Source organism: Notamacropus eugenii, chromosome 1 (assembly GCF_028372415.1).
Source record: "Notamacropus eugenii isolate mMacEug1 chromosome 1, mMacEug1.pri_v2, whole genome shotgun sequence".
NCBI classification, from domain to species: domain Eukaryota; kingdom Metazoa; phylum Chordata; class Mammalia; order Diprotodontia; family Macropodidae; genus Notamacropus; species Notamacropus eugenii.
In genome coordinates, this window is record NC_092872.1 from 615,413,223 (window position 1) to 615,438,745 (window position 25,523).

The window sequence follows — 25,523 nt, forward strand, 5'->3', positions numbered from 1 at the left end:
TAACCTTTCATTTTTACAGGGGAAGAAACTGAGACCTAGGGAAGGAAAATGTCTGGCCTAAGAGCACATAGCTAGTTAGTTGCAGGGCTAGAACTCAAGCACCCAGGTGACCTGACCCCCAACCTTTCACTCTCTTCCATGCTTCATGGCCTCTCTTGACTCCAACTGTCCACCCTGTCTGGTCCTTTCCAGAGTGTTCGCATGGTGTTGACTCCAAGGTGCTTAGGACAGAAAGGCTTCCAAAGATTAGTCTAAGGTTAAATGTGTGAAGAAAAACAAAATGGTCCTCTTGCCCTTCCAAGGGGAATTTGAAATTTAACTATGGAATTTTAAGCATTAAGTTAATACATAGGGTGTAGGTTGAGGTCAATGATGGGGAAGTTCTTTCTTATGCCCCTGAACTGACTCCTTGTAGGGGGCACTGCCTATTCCACTTATTTGGTATCAACAAATCTGCACTAGGGGCAGGGAAGGGCAGGACAGAACTGTTTTTAGCAGATAGTTTCACAAGGCTGAAAGATGACAGAAAGCTTGAACTTATAGAGAGATTTAAATTGCTCTTAAGAGATATACATACCAGGGAAAAAGGAGGAACACTGACCAGGGATCAGTTCTGGCACCCACAGCCAAGAGAGTTGGATACCATGTTATATTCTTTTACATGTGCTTACCTCCAGCCAGTTGATAAGTTTGGCAACGTCTTGTCCCACCAGCTTTGTGTAGCTGGCAGAAACTGGATAATGCTGCTGGGCTCTTGTCAGCCAATCGACTACAATGACATTGGAGTATGGTTCTCTCTTGAACAGAGCCCCCACAAGTTTCGGCACCCAGCTTTCATACATGCCTGTCACCTAGAAAAAAAAAACAAAGGTTACCTGTTAATAGGGTATTTTCTTAAAATATCAACAAAAAGGGTGATTCAAACTATTCATGGCCTGAGGGGTACACTGGTATCTACCCAGAATCAAAAGACATCAAAGATGACCCCTCTCATATTGGGAAGGCTCCCTGTGGAAGATTTCTGGAAAGATGAGGACAACAGTGGCACAGGAGAAGTAGATCCGGGTGGGATGCAATCTTTATCACCAGAGGGCTACTAAAATCAAGGAATTTTATGGCTCCAGGAAGCTGTAGCATGCACAGTAGCCACACCCCAGTAAACTGTCTGGGCAGACTGGCTAAACCAGGTTAAGTGTATCTGACCAACAGGCCTCAAACACAACAATAAGTTAAGAGAATGTCAACGCCGAGCATGTGAAGACTTCCCCCAGTGTAATGGGTGGATGAGAAGCTTGTTCCAATGGTCATGAAAGTGGCTGAAGCAGGCACTATGGAACACTTAGAATTAGGTCAGACTTCAAAGACGCCAAGGTCACTCACTGCATCCTGGACCACTGTCATGCCACTGGACTCCTATTACTCTGGAGGAGAAAGTGAGGCTGATGACTTTGTGTGACTGTGCCTCATTTAAGTCCAATTCATGTGCAAGTCAAGACATTACCCTGCAGTTCCATTAGTCCTCTTTGAAAACAAAGGACAAACAATGACAACCAAAATCAATGAGATTTGATCCATCCTATGGAGATTTGAGCTCCATCATAATGTAGTAGACAGAAAAGCGAGAATCACTAATAGGAAAACCCATCTCTTAATAAACAAATGTGACCATGCTCTTCAGTTTGGTCCAACAAAGATATATTAAAGTACCTAATGTGAGCAAGACACTGCATGGTGTATTGGGGATGCAAAAACAAATACACATTTGGGAGGGGGGAAAGGAATACATATTTATATATCACCTGCTATGTGCTAGGCACAATGATAATCACTTTTTACAAATATTATCTCATTTTGATCCTCACAACAACCCTACTAAGTAGATTACTATTATTATTTCCATTTTACGACTGAAGAAACTAAGGCAAATTGAGGTAAAGTGTCTCACCCAGGGTCACACAGCTAGTAAACCCCTAATGATAGACTTGAGTCTATCTGACTCCAGGACCAGAACTCTATCCACTTCACCACCTACTGCCTTATGAGGCTTATATTCTATTAAGACATCTACCCGAATGAATATAGTAGAAAGAGAATCAAGAAGGGAGGGAACAGGGGGAACCTGGCAAAGCAGGGCATTTTCACAGAGCTGATGGCACCTGTATTGTAGCTTGAAGGAAGAAAAACATTCTGAAAGGTAGGGATGAGGAGGCAGGATATTCCGATTTGTGCGAATGCAGAGAGAGTTGGGGTAATGATGTTTCTAGTCCAGCTGGAATCTATTTGTTTGTGAAGAAGACAAGAATGAAATGACTAGAAATGTCTGTGAGAGCCTATTGGGGTGGGGGGCCTGAAGTTCCTGACAAACGCAGATAGACAATGGCTTTGTGCCAAGTACAATGTGCTCTCCTACTTTGTTTAGCAAGTCTTTTTTCCCCAAGTAAACCTTTCTCCAGTCTTAATTAGAATGATCATCCTGAGACCAAATTAATGAGGTCTGATTGCATTCTATTGTCCTCAGAATTGGTTTAATGCACTTTGTAAAATCAGTAACCTTGCAAATTGGAAATACTTCATTAGACTGTTGCTCATTTCTACAATTTTTTTCATATGATTATCTAATAATTCTCTATTCTTTTCCCCCATCCTATCCCACACACACAGCCCGGACTAAGTTAATCTATCACGCACCAAATTCAGTTCAATTCAATATTACTGAGCACCTATTAAGCATGAGGTGGAAATCACCTTTAAAGGCCATTTTAAAAGTTACTTCCTAAGCATAAGCAGATGTCTGTCAGTAAATAATGTCAGGTACAATAATGATCTTTAACTCATGAACAAAGGGAATCCATTGGTATCAGTTTGTAGCTTGTGTGACTGGCTTGTATCACACAAAAATGGTTTTTGTTTTTTCCCGTAATACAACAAATTCTAAAAGGACTCAAGAAAGCTGGGTTCTAAAACTATCTCTGCCACTAAATGGATCCATGTGGCCTGAAGCAAGTCCCTTCTCTCTGGGTCTCAATTTTCTCATCTGTAAAATGGAGGTAATCAAACATGCCATACCTAACTCACAGAACTGTTAGCACTATAATATCCTAGATTTAGAGTTGGAAGAGACATTACAGATCATTTAATATGGGCCCCCTTATTTTATAGATGGGGAAACTGATGTCCAAAAGAGATAAAGAACCGTGAATGGTGGTATAATCTAGAGACCAATAGGAATTTTATTGAATTCTCTCTTCACAATCTGCTGCTTAATTTTCTTTGCATTCTCTCTGAGTGAGCACATCAGGCTTCTTATACTTAGTTTAATAGGCTTGTCCCCCCTCCTTGTCCTCCGGGTCTTCCTCTCAGATGGTGCAGAGGTACCCTCAGTAGCAAAGCTGCCATTCAGGAGGGGATGATGTCAGACTTGCAGAATGCAAGGTTAATCACTGCCAAAAGGGGATGAGACCCTCATCCTTCACAAAGAGGTGCCTGTACTTTGGTGCTTGTCAAGCAGAATCCAGGCAAGTGGCCGGGCTCCAATACAGCTGCTTCTAAAGGGCTTTCTGTGCTTGGTTGTGAGTGTGCTACATACTAAGCGTTCTTTCAGCTTCTGCATGATAGGGTTGGCAAGATCCCTTCAATTCCCTGCTTTGCACAGAAAGCAGCTTCCCTTTGTGCAAGTGTCAAGTCTGGCAGGAGAATCCTGTGTATGCTTGACCCCAGGTGCAAGAGGTTCCTTGAAACAATCAACCTTTTCAGATCATATAACCAGTAAATAGGAAGCAACTCACCAGAAATCTCCCATGCCCAAGGTGTCTGATATAGATACCCTTATCAATGGAATGAGCAGTGAGGCCACATAGTGGATAGAGAAATGGGTCTGGTGTCAGGAAGACCTGAATTTAAATCCAGTCTTAGCCATTTACTAGCTGGGTGACCCTGGGCAAGTCATTTAACCCCATTTACTATTCCAGTATCTATCTTTGCCAAAGAAAACCCCAAAAGGGGTCATGAAGAGTTGGATATGACTGAAAATGACCGAACAACCACAAAATCAACCCAGTCTCAAGGTCATATAATCATATAAGCACAGGCTTACTGTTGTCACTCAATCACATCTGACCCTATCTGGCATTTTCTTGCCAAAGATACTGGAGTGGTTTGCCATTTCCTTCTACAGCTCATTTTACAGATGAGGAAACTGAAGTAAAAAGGGTTAAGTCAGCCCAGGGTCACAGAGAGTAAGGGTCTAAGGTCAGATCTGAACTCAGGAAGATGAATCTTCATGACTCCAGGTCTAGTACTATCCACTGTACCACCTAACACATAGTAAACATTTAATAAATGTTTATTGATTGACCAACCTGTTTGCCTTAATCCACTGAAGAAGGAAATGGCAAACCATTTGACAAACACGTCCCGATGGACAATGTGACCCATAGGGTCGAAGACTCTGACATGACTGAACAATAGACAATTGCTATATTATTTTTTGCAACCCTTTGTTTTATACAAATGAGGAAGTCAAGGGACAGCGTGATATGTGGCTCCCAGGCCAGAGTTCACTTATTTGGATAAATGCTAAAAGCAGTTTCTGTCAATTCAGTGGAATGAATTCCTATATATCAGAGATTCATCTTCTTCCTAAAACTGTTTCAAGGTACATATTTAACAAGCTAATATTTTATTAAAAAAACATAGTTTATCTTGTTAATAAGATATTTCAAAGTATTTATGGACTGTGTTGACCATCTTCTCTTGCTCATACCAAAATTACTATGCTTAATTGGTGCTATTACTATTACTATTACTCAATTGGTGCTTATAGGAAAGGTTCTGAAGTTCTGTAGTGAAGGAAAAGGTGACCAGACTCACACTTGTTCATTCTTCTGGCTCTATTTTCCTCATAACCTTTTAATATCCATTTCAAGGACCATAACCCTTGAAAGTATGGAGGAATTGCCTCATAACTTAAAAAAAGATCATCACATAAAAATCTTTTTAAAATAGGCAATGAAATGACCAAACAACAAACAAATAAAAATTAGTATCTGGCAAATTAAAGTGCTTATTCTCTTTCTAGGAGCAAATTGATGAACATATGAAGAGTACAATGGGCATGTCCTTGGAACATGTCACAGTGTTCCCGACACGGAATGCTTTCTTGGTTGCTTACTTTTGACCCCAGGGCTGCAGCAGCTCAGGAGAGCCCTCTGACTGTCATGCACGCTCTCTTACCGTCCATCCATGAACCACCACAAAGGTTTTGCTGCTGTGATTGAAGTTACACTCAGCCACAGAGCTGATGTCCCCAGGAACAAGGTGGCACCTGTCCTCGGTGATTTCCTCCGGGGTCCTCAGTGCAAACTTGCTTTCAATGTCTCCAAAATCATCATTTCCTCTTCTTCCTGTCAGTGGAAAAGAAAAAGGCTTAGCATTGTGTTTGAAAGGGCCATGACATGAGCCTAAGGACAAAGAAATGATTATTAACGGTGTCACTCCTCCGCTCAAAATAGCCATGGTGGCTCTACTGTCTCCTCAGAGGAAGCTGGTGAGGTAATGGATAGAGTGCTGAGCCTAGAGTCAGGAAAGTCAGAGTTCAAATTCAGCCTAAGACAACTTACTAGCTGTATGCAAGTCACTTAACTTATGTCTGCATCAGGCTTATTGTGAGGAATAAATGAGATCATGATTGTAAAGTGCTTAGCATAACGCCTGGAAAAAGTAGGTGTTATATAAATGTGTATTTCCTTCCTTACAAGGTAAAAAATTAAACTCCTTTGAATGATATTCAAGACCCTCCAAAGTCTAGCCACAGATGAGCTTTATTGGAACAACTTTAGTAGGGCACTCCACCCTGTTTCTGAGACTCTAAGATCTACAAGTAAATATCAGCTCTAAAGTTCAACAAGTAGATTATAGGTTCAAAGCCCAGCTCTGCTGCTTCTAATACATGTGAACTTAGCCATGCCCTGTTCCTAATATGTCACTTGGTTCCTGGACTAAATGATCTTTAAAGTCTGATCAGATACTAATTCTTGTAACTGTTATCCAAACTCTGACAGCTATCGTGAAGCAAAGCTAACATTAAAATCCCCTAATTCTCTGACCCAAAAGCCAGTGCCCTTTACACCACAATTATCGCCTTAATTATAACAGCTAGTATTTATACAGTACTCAAAACTTTGCAAACCACTTTACAAATATTGTTTCATTTAATCCTCACAACAACCCTGGGTGATAGGATTAATATCCCCGTTTTACAGTTGAGAAAACTGAGGCAGACAGCCATTAAATGACTTGCCCAGCATCACACATATAGCAAGTGTCTGAGGCTGGATTTGAACTAAGGTCTTTCTGATTCCAGGTCCAGTGCTCTATATCCTCTCAGAATATCAGGGCAAGTCAGAATGGGAGAAGGTAAAATCCATTCATAGGAAGTTTCTTTGTAGAATCTACCAATCTGAAAACAATGCTTTGAAAAAAAAAAAAGGAAAACAATTATTTTATTAATTCAATTCAATTAAAAATATTTATGAAGTGCTAGGTATGAAAAAAATCAATGCCTTTAAGGTCTAGAGGAATCATTTTATAGGGTGGAATGGGATCCATTTTTTAAAAATTAATAGTTATACCTTTCCCCTTAAATATCTTTTCCCATTTCTACCTATGCAACCTCCATAGAAGGTCAAAATTAAGGCAAAAGAAGTTTGTTTTTTTTAATCAATTCTTAGTAGTTAATACAAAATGGAGAGAGCCCATTGGATGACTCATCTGACATGGGTGGGCAGTCGAATTGAATGTCAAGAAAGCTTCCGTTAGTATCATATAGGAGAGACAATATGGTTTAGTGGACAGACAATGAAACTCGGAGACAGGATGAGCCAGTTCAAGTCTCACCTCTGATGTTTATTGTCTGCATAACCTTGGATAAGTCAATCTCTTGGCAATTCTCCAATTAATCAAATAACATTTTTTAAGGACCTCCTTTGCACCAGGAACTGTGCTAAGACTAAGGGGCAGAGAAGGTGCTGGCCGAAATCATCGAAGTTCCCTGAACTAATGAAATAGTAAGCCCAATTCCTCTCCCTAATATAGACATAGACAAAAACATACCAAAGGGAAGATTCTGAACAGGAGCAGTTTTACACTTGAGTCCAGGTAGACAGAACCAATCATACCAACAGGGGAAATCATGGACTTTTCTGTCATCTGTTGGCAAATTATTCTTTTCCCTTTATTGCTAAGCTGTTCTCCAAGAAGCTAACAATAACTATATGATAAATTCTCCTACCATTCCTGAGCTTTAGCAGGAAGAGTGACTTTGGAATTCAAGTAAGGACTATGACAATTCCCATTTATTTTTCTAACAGGAACAATGGAATACTTGTTCATTTAAGACATAATTAGACTTGTAAAGACAGAGTTGACCAAGATCAATAATCACACTGATAATAGAAACCCAAAGACTGCCAAGGGATCTCAACAAATTTATCTTAATGTTATCTTAGGACTATCTAGTGTTTTCAGTTGCAATAATCTATTATCCAAGTCTAATATTCTAATAAGTGATTTATGATAAGTATCAACTTTCCACTTGAAAACCAAAGGCAGCATTTAGCATTCAGAATCAAAAACCATTCTTGGCAAAAGAGATACCCACATGGCAAGATCTGGACTTTAAAGAGGAGTCTGTTCTAAACCGTGGTGAAAAGCCAGTCTTTAACACAATCTTCATTCCAGTTAAGGCCCCAACAACATACTTGAAATAGCTGCATTCAAATTCAACAAACATTTATTAATCTCCTCCTGCCTAACCTTCAGTGTTGTTTGTAAGAAAACTTCTTTTCCAAGTCTCATGTAAATAAGAGTCTCTAGCAGGGAGTGGAAGTAGGACTGGCCTTGAGTTAGGAAGACTTGGTTCAAGGTAGGGTTCTGAAACCTACCAGGTGTGTCTAAGGGCAAATCATTTAACCTCTTAGAGCTCCCAGATAACTCTGTATGGCTGTTAGTTACAGGAGTGTGGCAGCTGTGCTGGAGTGAGAGGGAGAGCTCCCACTGAAGCAGAGGATTTGTTTAACTGAATTCAGGCATCAGGAAAATAATGAGCACTGCCAGAATATATTTTGGTGTGGAGAGAATTCAGTAATCTCCCTAAATAACTTATCAACATCCAAATGAAGGGCATGTTCCCATAACACAGTGCCCTCTACTACTGTGTGGGCTCTCTGAGCACAGGGGTCATGGATTATTTCATCTTTGTACCTTCCCAAGAGTGTGAACCATGAACAGACAAAAATAGTTCCTAGTTTTCTGTTAGGAGAACATTTCCAGCAGTCTTGATCTAATGATTTAGACTTGATTCCCCTTTCCCCAACCAGAATAGATCCTAGCCACTTGCTTCCCTGAATTCAGTTGACTGGTTGGTTGGTTGCTTGTTCTAGAAGAGAATCAGTGACATCATGAGGATGAGTCTGCCTTTATAGTGAATTGGATTTAAGTGTACAACAACCTATTAGGTGCAAAGCTAAGGCTTTATGCTAAATAACTGGGATAGGATCCCAGTAGGAAGACTACAGACTTTTGTTCGGCAGGTTTTAAATCTGTAATAAACATTACATTCTCTGGTAATCTGTGATTAGAAGTCCCTTTTAGAAGCCTGAAGTTCATTTGCAATACACAACTGCCCCACCTTTGCTTTGACACAAAGGAGGGGATGGACTTCCTCTGGTGCTAGAACAAAAGCCAAAGGGTTCTGTTTAATCCATCACCTTATGGAAGAGATCTGTGACTGATGTTGTGCAGTGATTAAAATTAGGACACAAACTTCAGCAATGTACACTAAATCATTCTACTTCTCTGTACCTCAGTTTGACATTTAAGATCTTTTCCACCTCTAAAATCTGTTATGATAGTCATATCTACAACACGATGATTAAGGGAATGCTTGCTACAGGATGAGCTCTCCAGAAGTTGAATGGCCCCCTCAGCAGAGAAAATGTGTCTCGCTTCACTGGAAGTCTTCAAGCAAAAACTAGATGACCACTTGTCAGGTGTGCGTTTGGAAAGGAATATTTGTTCAGATAGGGATTGCACAAGATTGTCTTGAAGGTTCCTTCTAACTCTGAGATGTTTATTCTGTGACTATGACTGGTTCTTGCTTCCCCCCCTAGTTATCCAACTTGTATAGGTCTTGTGTGTGATTGTATAAATGGATCAACTACTTGGAAGTTCAACATCTTATGATCCATAGAGAAAACCTGTCTTAAAATGTTTTAAAATCTTTATGTTGGCAGGTGATCTTAAATTTTTCTTCTAAAATTATAAAACTCATAAGGCCTCTTTATTATTAAGTTTTAATTCTATGCCATTACCCCTAGCCATCAAACTATTTATGATAAAAAATGCTCATTTTTTTCCCTTGAAAGTGTTTACTGAATTTGCAGTTTTGGTAGGAATTAATCAACCAGTAAGCATTTATTAAGCAGTTGCTATGTATTTGACATTGTACAGGTACTAGAGACACAAATATAAAATCTAACCAGTCTCTGCCTTCAAAGGACTTACATTCTATGGGGAGATTTCAACATGTGCATGAGTAATCAGGGAATATAAGAAATGAGATATTTCAGAGAACACAATTATCTTCCAGATAATCATTACTATAATTCCTTAAAGATATCTTAGTTGCTTAAAAAAGTGAAATATGCTTCCCCAAACCTTCCACAATCCTAGCTAAAGCCATGTCTAGATAGAAGGAAGGAAGGGAGGAAGAGATGAAGGGAGGGAGGGAGGGAATTATTTAGGGAGGTTACTGAATTCTCTCCACACTAAAATATATCCTGTACACATTGTTTCCCTGAAAAATATTCAAAACTGAATATTTTTAATTATAAGATTATAGATGTAGAGCTGAAAGGGATCTTAGAAGTTACCCATTCCAATGCCATCATTTTACAAATGAGGAAACTGAGACTTAGAGATTTTTAAGTTACTTGCCCAAGTTCATATTGAGTGACAGAAATAGAATTTGAACCCAGGCCCTTTTACTCCAAATCCAAGGAGTTTTCTCCTGTACCACAGCCTCTAATAAGCTATATAGTAGCTGAATTAGTTCTGCCACCAACTAATTGGGTGACCTTGGGCTAATCACTTCATTTTTCTGGTCCTCAGTCTCCCTGCTTGTAAAATGGGAGAATTGGACTAGTTAAGTTCCAGTTGAGTTTCAGACCAAGAAAGATGCCTTTCTACATAAAATGATAGGGATTACTAGCTGCCTTTTGTAAAGAGGATCAGCAAAGCAGAATATTTGGGTCAAGAAGTTTGCTGATAATCTGATCCCAAATTTGCTTGGACTAATTAGTATTCAACATTTACCAAAAAAAAAAAAAAAAAAAACCCCAAACAAAACAAAACTGAGGAGTCCATCTACAGGAGCAAACCACTGGAGAGAGAGAGGTCATTGGACATGGTTGAAAATCTGACTTTTTAAGGGCCTGACATTAGGGCTTCTCCAGATCTCCAACATCCTCTATTTCCTAAATAAGTAGCTAACGGGTTGAGAATGTTAATGAGGATAAAATTCTTATCTCTAGGCAGACAATAATTCAGAGATAAGAAATGGGGTTGATGTATGCTGAGTAACTAGGAAAATTTAAAGAGGAAAAGCCTAATTTATAGGATCATAGTATAAGAGTTGGAAGGAAGAGTGGCATTATTTGGTCCAGTCCCCTAATGTTACAGGTGAAGTATCTGAGGGTCATTCATGTGAAATGTCAGGTGCCATTCAAACCAGTCCCCTTCCCTCCACCCCCAGCCCCCAACTTAAAGTTCAACATTCTTTCTACTAGGACATGGGTTCTTAACCCAAGACTCATAAACTCCTCTTTACAAAATATTTTTGCTAACTGTATTTTTCAATAAAATTTGTTTCCTTTGTAATTCTATGTGCTTTATTTTAGGCATTTAAAAACATTATTCTGAGAAGGGTTCAATACTAGACTGCCATATAAAAAAGGTTAAAATCCCTAAGTTAGGGGGTATAGGAAATCGCTCACTTCTAGGCATCCAAGCCCTGGATAGCTTAGATGGGCTAAAAGTTCTTTTCGATGGGCAAGAGAAATGCAGATCCTGAAATTGCCATTTATCTGTAGCCTTTTAGATACAAAGGTCATTTAAAACAAAATTTCTTCTTGGGTTGCTATGACCTCTCTGGTAGGACAAAGTATTTAAACAATAAGCAAATTTGTATTTGCTGTGGCTGAAATTCATAATCATTTATCCAGACTGTGTCTGTCAGCTGCCAAAGTAACAGAGCAGATAACTCCAAATGAGGAGGTAACTGGAGGAAGGCAGGGAAATCAGTCCAAATAGGCACTTGATGGAATGGGCCTGATGAATTCAACATGGCTCAAGGCATCAAAAGCCCAAATGAAATATTTAATATTAATTTTTTTTAAGAAAATAGTAGCAAATGTCTATTAGAAAGCAGTAAGAAGAGTCAGTTCTTCACCACTTAAATCCTTAACAAGTTGAATTACCTAAGGTGAAATTTCTTATATCACTAGAGAAGAAGGAAGGGGAAAAGACTGAATTAAGATCTGGATTTTAAATCCTACTATACTTACCTAATGAAAAAGAAAGTACTTATTCTAATGCTTCATTTGTCTCCCAGGTTAAATACAGGAAACATGTTTTAAAAATCCAAGCCAATATATGCAACTAAATAGCTCTATTAAGAATGAATTTTTATGACTAGAAAACCTTGTTAAACTCCTTTCCATTGATTATCACATCACCCACCATTTGAAAAAAAAAAAAAAGATAAGATAAGAGTAGAAAAGGGGGAAATGGGAAGACTCCCATCAGAAAAATTGAAATCCTAATCCATTTATTCTCTTGGGTTGGCAAGCCAAAGAAAGTTTCAAGTTTTTCATGTAAAATGAAAAAAAAATCTAGAAAGCAAAAATGATTTTGCCAAAAATACAGGCAGAACATAAATTAGTTTGAGTCATAAAAGTACTACCCCTACTTGTCTATACAAAATTGGTCATCATGGGGGCAGGGGAGCATACATAACCCAGGGGGAGAAGAGTATATCTATATATGGCTCTGAAATTATACTGTAACATGGCTAACTCAGTCACTTCATCCTTCTTGAAGAGACAACATGGCAAAGTAGAAAAGGAGCTGGATTTGGAGTTTGCAGGCAAGGGTCTGAGACGACTATCCTTAAAACCTGTGTGACCTTGGGGAAGTCATATAACCTCTCTCGGCCTCAGTTTTCTTATCTCTAAAATGAGGGTGTTGGCCTCCCTTAACTGAACTTCTACGTCAGTCCTTTATCCAATCAGAGTCACTGAACTCAGAGTCATTTAAGGTTGCTTCCAAAGTTAGGTCCACTCTACTGTAATTTGGGGCAAATGTCAGGCCAATGTTAAAACAAAGTTATCTTGAGTAAGTCTTCACTATAAGGTTTCATATTCTCTCTTTGGTGGCAGACACTTATTTCACCACCATTACTAACAAGTGTTCACAGGATCATAGATTTATTCTGAGACTGTAACCTCCTGGGAAGGGGAGGAGGGGAGGAGGGGAGGAGGGGAGGAAGTCCCTTTTTCAACTTTGCATCCTCATTGCTTACAACATAGTGGGCACATAATAGCAATAGCTGAGTGAAAAATGAACTTGTTGGCTGGATTCAACAAGCCCCAGGCAACTTCTGCCTACCTATATGACAACTAAAATAACTAAGTATATCTAGAAAGATCAAGCATTCAAGACTCCCGCTAATTATACCCAATTAGTCATTTGTGTAGTAAGCCATGGTCTATACCTTTCAAATAGCCACAGACAACAATACGCAGAATCAGGGGTGCAAACTCAAATTTGTTCAGAAAAATGCTGAAGGATGGAGTTTTTTCACCAACAAGGGCATCAAAAAGCTCCAGAAAAGAATCATGGACCAGGAATCAGGAGATGTACTCATTAGGGAAATGTGTGACCCTGGGCAAGTCAATTTTCTTCTCTTGATCTCAGGTCCCTCATCGGTAAAAAAAAAAAAAAATGAACAGATTGATTTGTATTAGTGGGATGGTCACTGAGCATAAAGTGAAAAGACAGGTTCAAATCCCAGGTTGGCCCCTTACTTCCTGTGTGAATATGGGAAGTCCTACTTCTCTGGTCCTCAGCTTCTTAATTTGTAAAATGAGAAGGCTAGACTAGTTGAACTCTGAGGTCCCTTGCAGCCTCAAGTCTGGTGAACTGACGAATGCTACTCTAAGGGCTGTCCCCACTCCATGTTCTGTGAATATTCTTGAAATAAACTGGAACACCATCACTTACCTCAAAAGCCTTCCAAATATGCCTCCTACTTTGAAAACGGAGGCACAGTGCAAACACAAGCATAAAGGGGAAATGGAAACCCACACTTAAAGAGTTTTTGACAAAGATTTGTTGTTCGGTAGGGTCTAACTCTTTGTGACCACATTTGGGGTTTTCTTAGCAAAGATATGGGAATGACTTGCCATTTCCTTCTCCAACTCATTTTACAGAAGAGGAAAATGATTAAGTGACTAGCGCAGGGTCACATAACTAATAAATGTCTGAGGTTAGATTTGAACTCAGGAAGATGCATCATCTTCTTAACTCCAAATTCAAGTGTTCTATACCACCTAGCAGCCTCTCTTTCCCACCAAGGATTTACAGCCAAGGTAAGATTTCTTATTTGAATAAAGGAATTTCTGCACACTAAAATAAAATACAGTTATTATATGTCAATACTCTAAAACCTTCTCACTAACAAGAATTCTAAAGTTATGGACCTAGAATGTTGCCATCTTCCTGGTTTGCTAAACTGTCCATTCTCTGATGTCTTTCTCCTCATAGTTCTGCAAAGAAGTGGCAGTATTATAAAAATAATTAGCAACCATGACCTCAAATCTCAAATGATCCTTCCCCTTTCACAGTGAGGTACAAAGACATTTGGTTAGCCTTAGTTTTGAGTGCTTGAATTCCTTAAACATTAAGGTAAATTACAGATTGTCTCCATAGTAACAAAATATATGTTTAGAGTTGGAGGAAAAAATAAAGCTTCAAAAAAGGTTGTCAAGTGATGAGAGTCTTAACAAGAGTTTTACAGAACTGGGAAGGGATCCTTTTCTAGACAGTCAATTTTGTTTCATGTAAGAAAGGAATATGAGGGACTGTGACTGAAGGGAAGGGGTAAATTTCCACCTCTACCCCACCCCAGTCTCTTCCTCTTCCACTCCTCACCTTTTCAAGAAAACTATCAATCAAATTTAATTATATTTCCTTTCCCTGGGCCTCAGTTTCTTCAACTGCCAAAGGCAGGGTTAAGTTTGATGACCTCTAAAGTTCTTTAGAACCTTAAGATTCTACTACCTATTATCTAACTAATCACTGTCCAACTACATAGCAAGCAAGAGAGGCAGTCTGGAGCAGTGAGTGGATAGGACAGTCTCACAGTCAAGAACATCCAGGTTAAGGTCTGTCTCTGACAAATACTAGTTCTGGGGCATAAGGTAAAAATCCATCAACATCACAGTGCCCCAAGCAACCGTCTAAAATAGAAATTCTTAATTTGGGATCTGGGAACTCACTTAAAAAATTAATAATTATTTCAACATCATTCTTTTGTAATCATCTATAATTTATTTTGGGTTTTTACAAACATTCTAAGAAGGGATGAAGGCTTCACGGTGCTGTCAAAGGGGTCCATGATACACACACAGAAGATTAAAAAGGATCTCTGCTGCCAGACAAGAAGTTAAAAATAAGGTGTTGGTCTACCTCGGTTGAAAGGTTTCCGTACTGGGGAGTTTCTTGAACCAATGAAGTCACAGGTCCGGACCCCCTCCCCGCAAAGTGTAACAAGGACACATAAGTAAGAGAATACTTGCAGGAAACTCCCCTTCTAATTGGTACAACCTAGATCATCTGGCTACAACTCCCCAGGTCATGATAAAATTCATAGTGGTTAAGGTGGTGCAGTCGATAGAGCATTGGGCTTGGACTCAGAAAGACTCATCTTTGATGAGTTCAAATCCAACCTCAGAAGTTTACTAGCTGTGAGACCCTGGGCAAACCACTTGACCCTGTTTGCCTCAGTTCCTCCTAAGATGAGTTGGAGAAGGAAATGGCAAAACCACTCCCAGTATCTTTGCCAAGAAAACCCTATAAAAATAGGGTCATGAAGAGTCTCACACAACTGAAATCACTGAACAAATAGATCAAGCCATTATTAAGCACGGGCTCTCTGCTCCCTTTTCAAGTTACCGTTAATTAGATCTATGCAAGGAGTGTTACAGGTGAGGCAAACGTAGGTACTCCAGGGGTGGAAGACAGAGCCTGGGGGCCCCTGCTCCTTTCTCTAGTTCCAACGAATTTGAATCCACAAAAGAAATACCTAGATATCTTAAATGATCACAACTCTAGAATACACATAGAAAGCTGACCCTTTAGCAACCTCCTAGCTAATCCCCCATTTTGCAGAAGAGTCCTTGTAGCAGTAAAAGACTTGCCCAAAGCACTATGATCTTTTAAACCTAGCAATAAAGTTAACAGCTAAAACTACTGTGAGTTAATAGTACACACACTTTTCCTATGTAAGAGGGAGAGGAGGAACCTTGTCATTTTACCCAAGTTCTTTTTTTATGGTTGTAGAGTTCGAATTCAACCCACTTGGCCCCCCGAACCTTTTCTAGTGTTTTTCGTGACGCAGGACTCCAAAAAGTCACAGACATGAGACTCGAGATCTGCATACTGGATTACTTTCTGAACAGAGCCTCCCATAGTTCTTAACAGTCAAATGGTGGTGAATGTCAACCCTTCTCCCAAAGTGTAATCGTTCCCCACCTCATTAGCAAGAATGACTTTCCCCAGTCTCAAAATAAGTCAAACTTTCTCTGTAGCCCTGTTTCTGTGTGTGTGTGTGTGTGTGTGTGTGTGTGTGTGTGTGTGTGTGTGTGTGTGTGTGTAAGAGAGAGAGAGAGAGAGAGGGAGAGAGAGAGAGAGAGAGAGAGAGAGACAGAGAGACAGAGAGACAGAGAGAGAGACAGAGACAGACAGAGACAGAGAGACAGAGAGAGACAGAGACTAGCTGAACTGGATGGCAGAACCCCTAACTGCAGCACGTGGTCTCGCAGGGAGGGGGAACAGTATGAGAACTAAGGAACTGGGAAGCCTGATTCCCCCCCCCCCCTTATTTTCCCAGAATAACGCTTCAGTTACCCGACTTGTGTGGCTCTATTGTGGGCAAAGCCTTGGACCTGGAAGAAACACTTCCCACAAAGTTTAGCCCAGACAGCTTAAAAACTTGCAATCTTGTCGCTCTCTAGGGTGAGGGAAAAGCGCTCCGACTTGGTGGCGTCCACAGCCGGGCTCTAAAACGACTCTCGTGGACCGAAGAGCCCACAGGAGCCCACGTGGCACGGAGCCCGTAGCCCATGGGGTAGCCCCGCGTGCAGAGCTAGTGGGCACCTGGGTTTGGGCAGTCTGGCCGCCTGGTCCCCTCTACATCCCTGAGCTGCGGCGGCGGGCACCCTGTGATCGCGCTTTTCCTGATCTGCTGTGAAGTTCTCCCGTTAGCAGAGTAAGATCTTGGCTTTGGGGACACCTGTAGGAAGGCCCCCGTGCCCCGTCCCTCTCTGCACCCCGAAGCTAGCGTGGGATTTCCTGCACACTCTCCCCTTCCCCCTCCCCGTGCACATGGAGTTAGCAGAGCGCGCCAGTGCCAGCTTCTCCTAGCAGTGCAGGCATCCTTTCCTGATTCGCCGCGCAGAAACTCCTCATTCTTTTCCCCGCCCCCCGGCTCTTCTGGGAAGACAGCCCTTCCCTCCTGCCCCGAGGCCCGAGCCGAGCCGTGCCGAATCCGGCAGCGGCCGCCAGCCGCCTCTGGGGTCACCTTGGCCGGCGTTCCTGTCATTCTGGAGCTCCCGGGGCCGCGGGGTTAACGCCGGTCACCGCCATCGGGGCCCTTCCCCTCCCACGTCCCGCCCCTCACACTCCCCCGGACCAGCCCCGGCCCCGGCTCATCCCGGGCGGCTGCCGTGGAGTGCGGCCAAGGCGGCTGACCCTTCAGCACCAGAAGCTGCAGGAGCCGGGGTGCGGCGGCCGCCGGAAAGCCGGAGCGTCGGGGACAAGACCAAACCGAGCCTAGTCCTCAACTGCCGGAGAAACAGTGTGCGCTCCCCACCCTGCTCCGGCGCCCGTCTCCCCAGGCGCTGCCAGGCAGTGCCCTAGCAAGTCCTGCCCGTCCCATGCCCCTTCCTTCAGTCTCCCCGGTGTGCACGGGCTCGCCATTCAGTCCTCCCCCTGTCTCTGCCTCCCGCAGCCCGGCAAAGTTGCAAGCGAAGTTGGGTCTGCCTGGGAAGGGGCCCGGACTGGAGATGAAACTTACTATCCCGGGCGGCAGCGGCCAGCCCTGGGCTGGACGGGGCCAGACTCTGGAAGCACAAAGCCAGGACCACCAGGAGAATCGCTTTGCCCACCATCTCCGCACGCTGGCGCTGGACTGCGCAGGCTGGGCTGGGGGAGCCGGGGAAGCCTCAGCGCTGGGCAGAGCAAAGTTGCCCTTTAAAGTGGGGAAGGGCTCCCGAGTCAGGAGTCTGACACTATTGCTACTCCGGGGCTTCTTATGTGACTGGAAATATGCAAATAAACCTCATCACCTATTGGCTATAAAATCATAAGTTGGGGGGAGGGCCCTAAATTCGCTTCCAAATATTTGAGCAAACTGTAATACGAATCAACCCTGCCAGCGAGAAGAGGGGGAAAGGGCAGGAGGCGAATTTGTTTTTTGTGAGCATTTGCCCCTTGCTTTTCCTCAGGTGGCTGATTCCCGAAGGCATTACATAATTACTAATAAAAGAGGAATATATATATATATACGTATGTATGTGATGAATTGGGTTCATAAGCTTTTTTTTAAAACAATTATTATTGTTTTTGAAGATTATACTGTTAAGCTGTAGTAAGTCAGTGGCTTTGTCCTAAGCAGAGGGAATCTTGGACTAATTTTCAACATTTTAACATTCTTTCTACCTCCCCCCCTAATTCTCTGGGATTCGGAGGTGATTGTGAAGGGGGTGCAAGTTGGCTTGTTAACGAGAAGGGAACATCCAACTTCAGCTGCACAAGACTGAACCTCACTTCTGTTTTTCTTTTGTCCTCTTAAAATTCTGAACCATCAGAAACACCCACAAGGTACCCAAGAATTAGACCATATTCTCAAAAGCCTGAATGTGGATGTCGCATAGCTCCAGTTCACAAAATTTGCAGATGGAAAGTAGCTTAAAGATCATTCTGTACAAACTCCTCATTTTATAAGTGAGGGAACCTAGGTGCAGAAATGAGAAGTGATATGCCCCAGGTCCCACACAGAGAAAACAGCAGAGTTAGAGTTTGAACCCAGGCCCTTTGACTTTTTCCAGTATTTTCTCCACTGGTTCACACTATTAGCTGTTAAAATTTAGAAGAATAAACTCAACCTGGACTTAATATTTTGCCAAATTTTTCCCAAAGACTCAGTGACTTAAATTTTCTTGTTTTCTTAATCTTAAAGGATTTTGGTGTTTTTAAGAATGTTGAGGGTAATTTTCAACTTAGACATTTTCTCTTCAAATGGAGAAAATGACCCACAATCTGAAACTTTTCAATCCGTGTAACCCAGCCATCTGTTCAGTAGAACCTCTGGCTTTAAACTGGAACTCCCTCATTCTTTATACAAACGCTACTGTTTGCATTTGTAAGTTATCAAAATGAAAATACCATTTCTAAAAAGTGTATACTGTATTTTGAAAAAGTTCATACTGCTAGTTGTTATTCAACAAAGGATTGACTAATTGCACTGATACCATCTAAATATCATCCTTTCTTTAGATTTTCTAAATATGAATATCAAGCATAAATTATTTTTAGCTAAACTACTTATTCAACGTATACAATTCATGTATCAGACATGAATTTTGAAATGTATTCAGCAGTAAATATCTCTACAAAATTCCAATCCCAATCTCAATTTGGGGCGTGATGGTGGTGAGGGGGGAAGGAATCAGAGATCAAGGAGATTGCCTGAGATTGACAAAAGTTAGCTTTAATGTTTAATCATTTATTTCTTAGTAAAGCAGGAATAATGTACTTATTGTCTCAAATGAGATTGTTTGTAAAGCATTCTACTGACCTTATAGCCTTCTCTAAATGCCAACTATCATTATTACATAAAAACAGTACTAAAACTCATTATTACTAAATTTTTAAAATACAAACAAGTTTTTAACGGCACTTGGCTTGCTAATTTTGTGTGTTGATTAATTGGTCTAATTTTTCCTGGAAGAATGAACGGACAGCAACTTGTATCTGCTTGAGATTAAAACTAAAGGAAAAAGAACATGACTAACTCTCTCTTCTCCAGGGCATAAGTAGTTGACAGGTGGGTGTGGAGGTTAAAGCTCCTCTCTAATTGGCTGTTTTCTCTATGCCCATCAGGTGCCTAAACAGGAATGCCTTGGCTCACATGATAGCCAAGCTGTTCCTGCAGTGGGTTAAAGATGGGTCTGTCCCAAGCTTTTGCAAGGTTATTTGGAGGATGACGGCAAGAGAGGCTTGGCTTTTTGTAAAAAGGCATTTCATTTGTGGCAATGTCCTCTTCCAAGTGAAAGACACCCTCAGGCTAGAGGCCCAGGTTTTTATGATGTCTTAATATTATCCTGGAGTTAGTCCTACTTTCTCATAGGACAGAATAAAATAAAATTTACATGCTCTATGAAATATACCAATGACTTTTAGAACTTTAATTGTGGAGAAGTTTTTATGACCCGTAGTATCATAAAGATAGCAAGTAAATGTCTCTAGAGCATTCTGTGAGAAGAGAACAGGGCATATCACACATTAATCATTTTATGTCATTGCATTTACAAGCTGGACGAAGATAAGTAGGTCCCCAAATGGGTGTTTTCTTCATATGTACATTTTAGGGCTAAGAGATGACACTGTTGTAATCTATTGCAGGCTAGAGCTACCCCACTCAGATCTCTAGGATGCCCTGAAAGTTTGTGGGGGTATCTTCTCCACTGACATGACTGGAGCCCCCACTGGCTGCATTCCTTCCACTATTAGGAACCAGTTGCTAATGACTCAGTTTCATTTAACCATTGACAATCAATTAGCCTTTAGAAAGGGATATTTACATTGAAGATACAGCAGACAAAATACAAACATTTTCCCCAATACCTTGGAGACCAAGTTCGTGTCCAAAGGTGGAACACCTGCTAGATGAGTCCTATTTTCAACTACTACAGGGTTTGAATACTAAAGGTGCCTCCGGGAGGTTACTCCTTGCTCCACTGGCTATGAAAGGCACACTCTGGAACTCCAGGACACCAGAGTATTCTCTTGACCTTTGAAACTCATGAGGTCAAATCTACAATTTCCTTCACCTACAATAGAAAAGGACAAATGCAGAGACCAAGGACCAATGTCATTTCAAGCTTAGGGGGGTCAAGATCCTAAGGTGTCTCTTACCAGACTCTGAAAGGGAAGGCTAGAAAATGACAATAATAGTAGATAACATTTATATAGCACCTACTATATATGCCAGACAGGGCACCAAGCACTTTTTACAAATATCATCACACTTGATCTTCACAACAATCCTGGAAGGAAAGTACTAATATTATCCTTATTTTACAGAGGAGGAAACTGAGGTAAAGAGAGCTTAAATCATTTTCCCAGGGTCATAAAGCTAGCAAAAACTCCTGAGGCTAGATTTGAACTTAGATCTTCCTAACACCATGGCCAATGTTCTATCCACTATGCCACCTAACTAGGTCAAGTCTGGAAGGCCTTTTTGAACGACTCAAATCAAAGAGTTTCTTCTTTACCATGTTCAGCTATCTGGGACTGGTTTCAGAATATACATGAATCCTACACAGTCCAAGGTACATCATCAAGGTTTTCCTGAAAGCAAGGTCCTTCACTTAGAGAGACATGTCATCTAAGGCACTCTATCCATGTGCTAGACCTCTCTTACACTATCATACAAATTCTAAATAAAAACATAATAACATTTTTTAAATGAATCTCAAAGTTTCAAAAGATTGAGAACTAGGGAAAAAACCTCTCTAGATGATAAATTTAGAAGGGCAAGAGTCCTTCGAGTTCACCTAGTTCTGATTCCTTTATTTCAAAATGAGGAAAACAAGCCTCAGATAGGTTAGGTGATTTACCCACAGTCACACAGGTAAGGGGCATATTAAGTATTCAGGGAGAACTAAAACTTCTGGTGTGAGGGCTTGCCTTTTCAGGTCTATTTATATAACTTTAGTGTCCACCTGGTTCACCCAACTCTCACCTGTGGCCACAAGAAGCTGTAGCATGCACTACCACCGCATCCTGATAAAACAATCACAGTAGATAGGGCTAAACTTGGTTGAAGGTAACTGACAGACCTCAAACTTGTGGATGAGTTAAGGGGATGAATACTCCAAGCATATGAAAACTTTCCCTGAGGAATACGCAGATGAAGAAGGCAACTGAAAGAGGCACTGTGGAGTGCTTAGAGCTTGGTCAGGCATCAAAGACCCCAAGGTCATTTACTGCATTCCAAGCCCTCACCAGTCACCCCAACTTTTGTCTTGCCACTGGACTTAGATGAGTTTGGGAGAGTGAGGCTGACAACCTTGTGCAGTTCTGCCTTACTTAGATCTAATTCACCCAAGAATCAAGACATCATCCTGTGAAGTCACTGGTCCTCTTCAAAAACAAAGGAGGAAAAATACCACCACACAGGCAAGAAATGGCAGTGCAAATATTTGAAACTCGAGGCTCCTAAATCTGGTGCCATGGCCCAACATCATCCTGGTCTAAGGATAGCTCATTCAGAAAGAAATAGCTTAAAAATCTATGTTAAAAATCCATGGCACACAAACATCAAGTGACTTGACCAGGGCCAAGATCAGAGTAAATATCAGCATCAGACTTGAATGTAGGTCTTCCCAGCCCACAATCAGGATGATATCCCTTCTACCTTGAGGCCTCAGAAAAAAATCTAGGGAGAGGTATAGACCTGTGGTTTGACTGATATAGGGGATTGGCAGGTAAGAAAACTTCCTCAGTCAATGCAAATGAGCACCTTCTCTGCAATTTATCTTCTTAGAGAGTTGCCAAGAGATTGAGAAGATTGTCACTTGCCCATGCTAATATAGCCTTTGTCAGAGGCAGAATTTTAACCCATAATTTAACTAGTTGTGAGGCCAGTCTCTATCCACTACAGACTCTATCCATCACAACTGCTTTCCAAAAAAATAGATAAATCTAAAAATAAAATCATAGAGGAGAAAAGTGTTAAAAACTTTTTTGAAAGAACAATTTAAAAAATTTATAAGCAATAAAATACAGAAGATGTTGACTGAAAAAATATTTATGTACTATACTTTGTCCAGAAAATTTCAAAGACTGTGTAAGTGGCCATGCAAGTCAAACCTGAAGGTAGACAGTCATTTGAATAAGAGGGTAAGGGTCAGTAGGCTTGGGTTGTCCTCAGAATACTCTGCAATTAGACCCTGTCTACTGGTGCATGAGATTGGAGCTGCTAGATTGGAATACTGATGAATGGATTTGGCTATTCATTCAGGTCTCCTCCATATTTCTTCAGTACCAGTGTAGTTACAATAGCTAGGTCTGCCTGGAGAGTTTAACATTCACAAAGAGCTGTTGGAAAGCTTCTAGGGAAGTTCCAAGGATCTGGGTTGTGTGAAGATTTATCTGCAAGCACAAGCTGGATGCACCAGCCTTGAATAGTAATGTCCGATCATCATTATAAGTGACTAAAATGCAATGAGAGAACGCTTGGATAAGCAAGCAGGGATGGATTTTGGGGAGGGTGGTTTCAAACAAATGGTGGGAGTGGGGGAGAATTTTAAGAATGTTATGTAGATAATCCAGATGAATTCTTAAGCTTTACTGCAATCTTGCTGAGGTTGGGAGCACTCAGGGGGAAAAACACCAACACTTTTTAAGCCAATCACAAGACCCACAGCCTGAATAATGAAATAGTGTTTTAAAGAAGAAAAAATATAGGAAAAACAACAAGAATGTTAAAAAATAGGTCAACAGCAAATCACCAAGCTAATTTATATATTCATGTATACCTAATTAATGGGCCAGGATGTGAACAGAGAGATAAACAAGGTCACTTAAAAAATATATACATACATTCAGACACTTTGTAGGTGACTACATTCTATGGGGAAGGTTGCCTTGAGGCAGTGAGGTGGAACATGGACTAGAGTTCTGAGACTGGACTCAGGACAAATCTATCCTAAGACAGTACCTGTGTGCCCCTAGCCAAGTTATTTAATCTCTCTCAGCCTCAGCTCATTAGTCCCATAAAAAGGGACTAATTATAAGACCTACTTCCCATATCAAATGAGAATATTTCTAAAGTGCTTAGCACAATGTCTGACACATAGCATCCACTTAACAATGCTTGTCCCCTCTCCCCATCCCAAGTAGAATCTATAGTCCCTTATGGAGAGGTATACATTTCTATGGATTTAGAGACCTATGGTTTCATTTCATTGTTGTGGGGAAATATCTTCCAGATTGTCCTTTACAATCTAAAGAATCAATCTCTCCTGTTTAATTTAGAATCTTCAAGAGTTACTTGGAAGGATAAATGATTTGCCCAGGGTCAAGCAGAATTTGAACCCGTCTTCCTGATTAAAGTCCAGCAGTTGTGTCCACTATGCCAAACTACCTTTCGGAAGTATGTAGTATGCATAATGTAAAACATCATATATGTATGTATATGTATATGTTCTCTCTGTCTCTATATGTATATATACTATATACATACATACATATGTTTATGTATATAAACAGCTAGGTGGTGCAGTGGATGGAATGCTGGGCCCAGAGTCAGGAAGACTTAAGTTCAAATGTGACCTCAAAGACTTACTACCTGTGTGACCCTGGATAAGTCACTTAACCCTGTTTGCCTCAGTTTCCTCATCTGTAAAATAAACTAGAGAAAGAAATGGCAAACTACTCCAGTATCTTTGCCAAGAAAATCCAAAAAGGGATCGTGAAGAGGCAGACATTCCTGAAACAAATGAGCAATTAAAAATATATATAGGGATTTGTTTTTTGTATCTTATTAAAGCCACAAAAATGACAAGCATATTTGTTGCCCCTCCATTAGATTCTAATCTCTTTCAAGGACAAGGACTCTATATTCCTTGTTCTCCTTTGTAATATCTCTTCCTTTCTTGCCCCCCATCACCCCTGACTATTCCCTAGGCCAGTCGATGCCTTGAACTTTAGAGATTTTCTATACATTTTGTTGAATAAATGCCTCCCACATTTAGATCAAACACAATATTTTTTTCTCTTCCTTAAGTATTAGAATGAAAGGAGCAAAGATGAATTGCTGGGATCTTGAAAGGGCTATCATACACGTGCAAAAAATCTGTCTGATGATGGCCTGTTTCTTCATCAGCAGTATTTCAAATGAAGGCCATTAGGCCTTTATTCTCCTAGCTACAGTTCAGGTGCCCCCTGCTGGCTTTATAGTGATACTGTAACATCTCTAAAGAATTAGAGCTCATTTAAGAGGTTCTAACTCCAGTATTGTTTGCTATTTAATTTTAAATGAGCATCCCTTATCTCCCTGATTGGAATTTAAGCTTCTTGAGGGTAAAGGTGGTACATCATACTTTTCTACCTGCACAGATATAACACAGTACAATGCAGGTAGTAATCAAAAGAAAATGAGGGTAATAGATTTAGAGAAGGAGCCTTAGAAGCCCAACCTTTCATTTTACACATGAGGAAACAGAGATCTAGAGATGCTAAGTGACTTGTCAGAGTCACCTTACATATAGGAGTAAATGACACTTGAAAAAAGGTAAATTTTTTAAAATCAGGTAAATGAAGTTAAAGTTATACATATAAACTTTTTTTCCTGGCATTTTTGAAATGTTCACTTTTCCCCTTTTTAAGGGTAATATAGAATCTCCCTTAATCTATCTTAATAATTACTCCTGTGCTTTAGACTGAGGGGAGGTGATCTTGGATCCTTTAAGTCTCTGCCTGTAGAGTGTGAGGTTTGGCAGGTCATCCCAAATTGGAATGGATTTGATTACAGACTTAATGATGGACAGCAGTGAGGACCAATAGGTTTTCTGAGCTTGAGTATACCCCATCACACTCTTCCACCTCAGCTCTTTCCTTCTCTCTCCTTCTTTCTCCTTCTTATTCAAAAAAAGGGCAGCTAAATCTTACCTTTCTATCTATGCCCAGTCCTTGCAATGGCAGGGTATTGCTTCAGCTTTTATTATTGAATTATTTGAATATGTTGTCTTGAATGATAGGAAGACTTGGTAAGAGTTGTTTTTTTTTCTTTTCAATTAGAATTAATATATAACTAAAGCTAGTCGTCATCTTACTAGATTACATTGGAATTCACAGCCTCACCCCTCAGGAGGAACTATAGTCTATGGCATTGGTAG

General features: G+C 40.7%; 1 protein-coding gene across 2 annotated transcripts in view; it reads right to left on the reverse strand.

Moving 5' to 3' along the window:
• The window catches only part of LPL (lipoprotein lipase), a 29,736-nt gene extending 12,110 nt beyond the window's left edge, over positions 1-17,626 (reverse strand). For both annotated transcript variants that reach the window (XM_072634975.1, XM_072634974.1), the window contains exons 1-3: positions 17,414-17,626; positions 5,233-5,402; positions 672-851 (exon numbers count right to left, since the gene is read on the reverse strand). In XM_072634975.1, coding sequence (XP_072491076.1) covers positions 672-851; positions 5,233-5,402; positions 17,414-17,507 — 444 coding nt within the window. In that variant the 5' untranslated portion in view covers positions 17,508-17,626. The remainder of the gene's footprint in view (positions 1-671; positions 852-5,232; positions 5,403-17,413) is intronic.
• Between the last annotated feature and the right edge of the window lie 7,897 nt (positions 17,627-25,523).